Source organism: Prunus mume, linkage group LG6 (assembly GCF_029339155.1).
Source record: "Prunus mume cultivar Tortuosa linkage group LG6, ASM2933915v1, whole genome shotgun sequence".
Classification (NCBI taxonomy): Eukaryota; Viridiplantae; Streptophyta; class Magnoliopsida; order Rosales; family Rosaceae; genus Prunus; species Prunus mume.
The window spans coordinates 17,319,862-17,328,253 of record NC_142703.1 but is presented as its reverse complement, the minus strand read 5'-3'; the positions used below and the strand labels follow the sequence as shown (position 1 = coordinate 17,328,253).

General features: G+C 35.4%; 1 protein-coding gene across 1 annotated transcript; it reads right to left on the bottom strand.

The window, feature by feature from the left end:
• Positions 1-4,479: 4,479 nt before the first annotated feature.
• LOC103335557 (putative polyol transporter 2) lies at positions 4,480-6,944 on the bottom strand. The gene is made up of 3 exons (XM_008238575.3): positions 6,505-6,944; positions 6,048-6,394; positions 4,480-5,782 (listed from the first exon to the last, which is right to left on the bottom strand). The coding sequence occupies exons 1-3, from the start codon at positions 6,665-6,667 to the stop codon at positions 4,697-4,699; spliced, it is 1,596 nt and encodes a 531-aa protein (XP_008236797.2). The 5' UTR covers positions 6,668-6,944; the 3' UTR covers positions 4,480-4,696.
• Positions 6,945-8,392: the final 1,448 nt, after the last annotated feature.

Here is an 8,392-nt window from a genome sequence, read left to right as displayed (position 1 = left end):
GGGTTAGTGGCTTGCTATTTTGATTTTTGCATTTTGTTAAGTGAATGTAATCAAAATAATTTGGCATTATAAGCTAAAAGTTTTGAGGTTTATCTATCCTCGATCTCATTATCAGGGACGGACTCAGGGTTTGAAAATAGAGTGGGCTAAATTTATCTTACGTACAAACCTAAAACACTTGACGGAACTAGTGAATTTCATTGAAATATGAATTTTAAGGTCAATTAGCAATTACATGATAAACTTCTTCATTGAGAGGAAAAGAATTGAAAACATTTATTATCCATTACAGAAGAAGAAGAAAAAAAACTGAACCATTTTAATCCATCCAAGCCAACTTGGAAAATAAAAATGAGAAGAAGTAGCCAAAATTTATAAGAAAAAAATGGATTGACATTTTATGTACACTAGAAAAGATTTTTTTTATATATATATAAAAAAGGATAGAAAATGTAAAGGATGTTCTCTAGGAATTTGTGTTTTCTGAAAAAGGTTGAGTAATAAATATTAATTAACTAAACCAAAAAAAAAAAGAGATTTTTTATGGGTGGGATCACTGGAATGAGGTGTGTGGAGGTGTGCTTTGACGGCTGAGTATTAGTATTGGACTATAAAATATCAAGTCGCCCAAGTGGACGTAGAACCATCCCTGCTCATGATTCGAGCTTTTTTTAGGTTGATGTAGCATGGTTAGAACATTCACAATGTTCGGGGGTTTAAAACCACTTTTACATCCCCTTTACACCTCTGGGGGTTATAAATGCGGTTTTCACTCCAATGAGGAAGATGTAAATCTAAAAATGTATAATTAATTTTTTTTTTTGTCTTAATTCATTTTTGTGTTAACTTTATAAATAATTTTGTGTGTATTAGGTTTATTTTATTTTTTCAAACAAATAGACCTAAAAATATTTAAATTTGGGGAAGATATAATTTCATTCACAGAAAAATTATCAGAAGAACAAGCTACTAAATATATATATTACCTATTAATTAATTGATTAATTATGATTTTCACTGTAGAAGCGTAATCAGCAACAATGAATTATTTTATTTTATGTGGCTACAAATTAAGTATGAAGTTTTGTCCAGCAACTACTCTAGCCACGTGTCTTGGGCATGTATCTTTATATTTAGCCTTTTTGCTCACTTTTGTCTACTTTTCTCATATTTTTTTATGTAGGCCCTATCTGCAAAGAATGTAAAAAAGGATGCACATGTGCATCTAAATTTGCATCTCATGGTTGTTATGCAAATTTACAATCATTTACATCTGCCCATTTCAGGTGATTCTGATAATAAATGGTGTATATTTAACATATACCTCATTATACACCCCCCACTGAAGATGCTTTTAGTAAATGATTAGTAATTGTATTAAGAAAGATGAGTGTCTAATAAAACTCACCACGTACTTATCAAGATAAGTGGAAGAAGATCTCCAATTTTCTTAATTATGAACAAAAATTTCTTAAAAGGGTGAGAATATAAAGAAGTGAACCAAGTGGAAATGCATGCATGTACTGTTTACAAGGTGGCCAAAAAAGAAGGATAGACTAAGGTGGGCGGTTGGATAAGCACTGGGCAGGCAATTTATGTTCATAGTGGTCAATGTGGATAACTACTAACTGATTAGTGTTTACTACTGTTATTGTCTCGAATGAAGGAGAAAGAGAGGAGGGCCTTTTGGATTGTGTATTTGGACAATTTCAAAAAGGGGTTAACGATCAATATTATGGCTTCAGATTTTGCCTCTATTACTTGTTCTCACAACACATGTACGGCGCCTAATATTATGACTTCTGATTTTGCCTCATCTTAATCTTGGGGCCAATATTCTCTAAGATGACTCACGAGCTCTTTTTTTTTCTTTGTTCTTTTAAGTATTGGAGGACGTGTGATTCAAATTTGGGTCCTCTAAATTTTATGATAAGCTCATTTCTTATGATACGTCTAATAAAGGCCTAACTAACTATATATCTAGTATCACATTTAGGAGTGAGTTTGGAATGCCTAAAAGCCCTTTATTTTAATAAAAAAACGCTTTTGATAACATTTGATAGTAATATTTAAAAGTACCTATAGGTCATAGCACCTACTTCACATAGCAGGTGTTTTTCTAGAAAGTACTTGGATTTCTTATAAATTTTTTAAAATAAAAGTGATTATTAGCAGAAGTGTTTCCTAAAATAGCAGTTCCAAACGAATCTTAAGACATATTGTCAAAGAATGAAGAACCTTGCCATTCACACTAAAAAATTTACTCACCATACTCGACGAAGATGTATGAGATGAGGACAACAATGACAATTTTATTTTTGACATTTTTGAAATTTTTTTAATAGTACTTGTGAAGTTTTCAGAAACATCAATGAAAGGGTGTAGTGATCAAATTTTGTCCCGCTGAAGACTAGAACAACAGCAAACTTACCCCACACATATAAATACAGTTCAGCCCAATCTCGTCAAGGCCATTATCAACCTTATGGGCTTCAACTAAAACTACCCATTTGGATTTTGATCAGAGCAAAAGTCCAAGAACAAATATGTCTCCGTGAAGTCTTACTGAGGGCAGGATTCAGAAGCTGTATATGTAAACAAGACGACGACAATGGAGAAGAGTGCACGGAGGCGATTGGATTGTATTTCTCGTCACCATGTATTACCACCTCAAGCTAATCATGGTCTGCAGCAGGTGAGATTGATGCCACTTGTCACCCTGCTAACGGCCACTCCCAAACTATCAACGTGTTAACGGTCTCCCTAGGTTTTTTCAAAAATAGTATGGCCGCGCGGCTATATTCAGTTTTTCTTTTTAAAACAATATAGCCAGACGGCGATGCTCTTTTATTCTTTTTTCTATTTATAAATTGAATTTAATAAATAGTATAGACGAGCGGCTATAGTCTTATATATATATATATATATATATACGTATGTATTTTTCAATAATAGATTCGTGCTCTATACATGTCTCACGTTTTTTGAAAAGCAAACATACAATAGTCGTACTGTACATGTGCGTACGTGTTTCTAATGTTTTATACATGGAATTTTTACAAAATTTTCAGTAAGACACACAAAATTCACGTATTATACAAATAATTCTCACATATTATTGAATAAGAATAACATATGTTATAAAAATTATATTAAAATATCATATAGTGGAAGATTAATATCTACTTTGGATTTGTTGAAACTAGCAAATTAATATTTATAAGGTACAAACTAATGCAACTAGGAGGGTCCTTTTTTATTTTTTATTTTTTTATTAAATAGCATCGTCGTGCGGCTATACTACGATTTTTCAGAAGAAAAAAAAAAGTATCACCGAGTGGAAATACTTGTTTTTGACATGTGGCACCTAATCGATGGGGGTCCTTTATTTTTATATTTAGAAATAGTATAGCCACACGACTATACTTAGTTTTTCTTTTTAAAAACGTATAGCTGCATGGCTATAATATTTTACACATAGGCGCTGTGCAGCCACTCCGGTTTTTTTTCAAGTAAATAGTATTGCCATAAGGCTATACTCGATTTTTTTTCTTAAAAAAAAAAAATAGTATAGTCGGGTGGTGGTACTTGTTTTTTATATTATAAATTATCTTTAATAAATAGTATGGACTAGCTGCTATAGTCTTTTACACAATTTTTAGTAAGACATACAAAATTCACGCATTATACAATAAATTCTCACATATTATTGAATAAGAATAACAAATGTTATCAAAATTATATCAAAATATACAATACTCGTATTGTACATGTACATATGTATTTTTCATGTTTAATACACATATTTTTTACAAAAGTTTCTTTAGTCACTCTGCTAGCTTGTTTAAGTTCGAGTAGAGGGCCTGATGCCCATTTAAATCATCTTAACTGTTGTGTGTGCCTTTACCTTGTGCATGTTGGAAGTTGCGATTATTCTGGCGCTTGTTTACAAGTACTATAAATTGGAAATTATTCCAATTACAGGAGTGACTCTGCTGAAATTTCGGTAGAAGTCGAATTGTCTATCAATTTAAATTTCGGTAGGTCCTGTCAACATTGGCTTGGGGCACACACCATGACACAAAACACCTTACCGAAGAACTTCGACAACGAGAACATGAAGCCCAAGAAGAAGTAGAAGGGATGAAATGTGATAATTCTAGCATTCGGATCGTTTGGATCCATGCTAGGCATATTTTCTTTTCAATAATATGCTATATATATCATATTTATTAACCATATTGCTAACCATCTTTCTAATAGAGATGAGCTCTACCGATGTTTATGAGACCCGCTTATATTAGAGAAGTGGTTAGCAATGTAGTCTAAATAAATGTAATTCAAATAGCAACAACCTTTTCTTTTTGTAAATAGTTAACAAGAAAAACAAATTATGCACGTCTCTCTTTTTGCCTTCAATATAATAATCCCATCAAATTAAAGTAAGAAAAGTACATAAAATCATAAAACCTGAAAAAATCACAACAAAAAAGCCATCAAAATAGAAGGACTAAACATTTTCAATTGAATGTTTGTTGTTCCGAAGAAAATTAACAACTTTTATTGTTCAATAACATGGACCATTGTACTGTTAAAGATTTGAAGTAGGTTTTATTTGGGCCCTTGTATTTTTGAACTCTCAACAAATAACTTGAAATAGGAATAGACCAGTGTAGTGCCGGCCCTGCTTTTAGTCCTAGTTGACTTGACTTTTGATTTCGTCACCATCAACACGATCACCTTGCTTGCCATTCTTGAGCATGGCGTTGGCTTCTTTCCATTTATGGTATTTACCAAACAAGACCTCCATTTCTTCAAGGGTTCTGCCGTGTGTTTCTGGAAGCATTGTGTAAAAGAAGATAAAACCCACTACTCCAACTCCGGCGTAAAGAAAGAAGGCCCCACCAATCGTGATGGCCTTGTACAACGAAATAAAAGTCATGGAGATGATTCCGCTTGTCACCCTGTTGATGGCCACTCCCAAACTGCACCCTTGTGCCCGCAACTTCAGCGGGAAGATCTCAGAAGTATAGACCCATGTGACGGGCCCCAACCCAATAGAGAAAAACGCAACATTGAATAACACCATGGTGATGCACAATCCGATGGCCCATGGGACCGTCCCGTGGCTCTGATCGATGACCGTAAGGCTTGCACCGAGAAACCCAAGAGAAAATACCATTCCACCCATGCTGATCAAAAGCAGTGGGCGTCGCCCAATCCGATCAATTAAAAATGTGGCGACCAAGATGAAAAGGGTCTTGACAACTCCAACGGCTATGGTTGCGAGTAGCTTGTGGTTGTAGGATTGGATCCCAGCCTTCTCAAAGATCCTTGGGCTGTACAAAACGACAGAGTCTATGCCCGAGGCTTGTTCAAAGAAGTGGATACCTAGTGCTGCGATTAAAATGTGGCGAACGGCTGGTGTGGGATGAAGGATAAGTTGTTTCCATACGCTTTCGCCGTGGCTTTGTTTCGGCACCTCAACGAAGTCGTCGTTTAAGTGCATTGGGATGCCTGCGGCTTCTTTGATGTCGTCTAGCCTGAGCTGAGCCTCTTCCTTGGAAGATGAGGTTTTGTTGAGGACTCGCTTAGCGTCCCCAAGTCGCCCCTTCATGACGAGCCAGCGAGGCGACTCAGGCATGGCTAAAACGCCGAAGACGAGAACAATGGAGGGAAGTGCGCCAAGGCCAAGCATGAACCTCCACCCCATGTGAACTGGGAGCTTGGAGAAGGCGTAGTTGGATACGTACCCCAATAATATGCCAACATTGACAAACACCTGGACATATATATTTTCAAATAAACCAATTAATGAATTAGTCCAAAAGTATTATATGTAAATAATATAAATATAATATACAATTCATCAAAGCGTTTTTCTTTAATTAATCATTGATCAATATTTTTTGGCAGATAATCAGTAACTAATCTGAAGAAAAATATAATGCATCGAAAGGTGCTTTTGGTCTAGTGGCATCTCCCCCTAAATTTATCATAAAAAGAAAAACATAAAGAAAATAGACAAACAATGAAACAAAACAAACCTCTGGAAAAGATGTGAGGAAGCCACGAGACAACGCTGGAGAGATCTCGACGGTGTAGACCGGGGCGATCATGAGACCGTATCCAACGCCGACTCCAGCGACGAATCGGCCGAACATGAGCAAGCCGTAGCCAGGGGCGACGCCCATGAGGATAGCTCCGACAAAGAAGATGGTTCCCGATAGGACAATGGTGTACCGACGGCCGATCCAATCAGAGGTTACGCCAGCCAAGCCGGAGCCGATGAGGGAGTAGATGTTTAGAGTGCCCGCAAGGATTTCAACTTGGACGTCGGTTATTTTTAGGTCATCTTTGATGAAGATATTCGCCCCACTCATTACACCAATATCTGTACACAAAAGTAAAATTAATCAACCACACTCCAAAATAATTCGGGAAGAAAAAAAATGTATTTGGCAGATGAAGTTTGAGGAACTGTTGAAGTGTGAGGATGATTACCATAACCCAATAAGATTGAAGTCATGCAAGCCAAAGTGGCGCAGGCAATAGCGAACTTGTTTGCATTGGGTTTCTCTGGGGGATCAAAATCTGCAATACGCTTGTTCTGGGGTTCGCCGGAGACAGCATTGTCTTCGACTTTCTGGTCTGTCATCTCGGTCATTGTGCTAGAGAGAGAGAGAGATAGATTGCGAGCAAGTGAGAGGTGTAGATGACTTATCAGAGAGAGAGAGAGAGAGAGAGAGAGAGAGAGAGAGAGAGAGAGAGGGACAGGGACAGAATATATATAAGCTAACACTTAATTAAAGTAATATTGTATATGGTTTTCCAATGGAGAAGGATGAAGACACAAATGGATTAGAAGGCCGTGGCAAGTTTCTTGCAATGAGAAAGACAAAAGAATTTCGTCAACAACCGAAGCAAATAACCAAAGGAATGATTGTTCCTTCCTTCCTCAGACCTGGATTTATACTACATGACCGCGCTTTGGGAGCTCAGGGTACTAGGTCCTCATGGCGCAAAGGATCCGTTCAACATGATTTGTGGCCTAGAGGATAAGTTGCATGCAAAAGTTTACAAGGCTTTGTGTTGTCTTTGAATGTTTGAAACAATATTTCATTTGATTTATTACAACGAATTCTAGAGTATTGATATTGAAATATTGGGAATTTTGGGTATATCTTATGGATCGATATTGAAATATTTGAAGGGTAATGCTTGTTGTATAATTTATTAAAATTTTCTGTAATTAAATGTAAATTTAAATTGGAAAAAAAAAAAAAAAAAAAAAAAAGAAGAAGAAAGAAAGACTTCTCAAGTTTGTAATAATGCATATGTTCCTCTTCAAATAAAGTCACGTACGTACTTTGTGAAATTGCCCTTCAACATCTTCAAATAGGCAAAACCTACACATGTTATAAGTAACTTTGACACATAAATAATATTCATCTACGTAGTGCATTCGTAGAGATCTTTGTAGTACCTCATAAGTGAGTTACGAGAGAGTTCAACACAATTGTGGTTCGTTATAGGTCCTTATCATCAGAGGCGGTTCTTGGGGCGTGCAAGGTGAGCACAAGCACAAGGCCCCACTTCCAAGAGGGCCACAAAAATATTATATTACTGTATTAAATGTTATTTTATTGAGGTTATAGTTTTGTTTTTTAATAATCAGATTGAGGTTAGGTTAATATACTAATATAATATTAATAATATAACATACACTACATAAAATTTCCCATTAACTTTGCAGACCCCAAAAAAAATTTCCATAACACATGAAAAACAAAAACTTTGCATACATAATATATTAATGTAATATATAACATAGCCAATAGCATATACAAGTTTATTTTTCTTTTTCCCCAACTATCATAAGCCATGTAGCCTTCTTTTGCAAGTTTCACAAATCAAGCTCAATTCTCTCTCTTAAATTCTTAGAGATTTTGCTCCCTTTTTCTAAATCATAATTGAAGAAAATCCCCAAATTAATAACTCCATCTTCATATAACCAAGGAAAATTGAGATAATTAAGAATGTAATATTATAGTTTAAATTTTGATAGTATAGTTATTGATCCAAGAAAATTCATTAATTTTTTATTGGAGGACTTTTATTTAATGTGACTGTCTTTTGGTGAGTTTTAATTCTGAATTTGCCAAAATAAATTGCAACACTGTTTTCATTCCACAACTGGATTGGTCTATGTATAGATTCCACAACTCTCAACATTGACACAAATATTTTAAGCCACGTTGCTATTGAAGTAGCTTCATAAATTGCTAAGAATTCATCTTGCATAGTTGAGGTTGATACATATTGTTGTTTGACACTTCTCCATGCCACTCCTCCTGCAAATAAGAATACAAGATGTACATTTATGAGCATC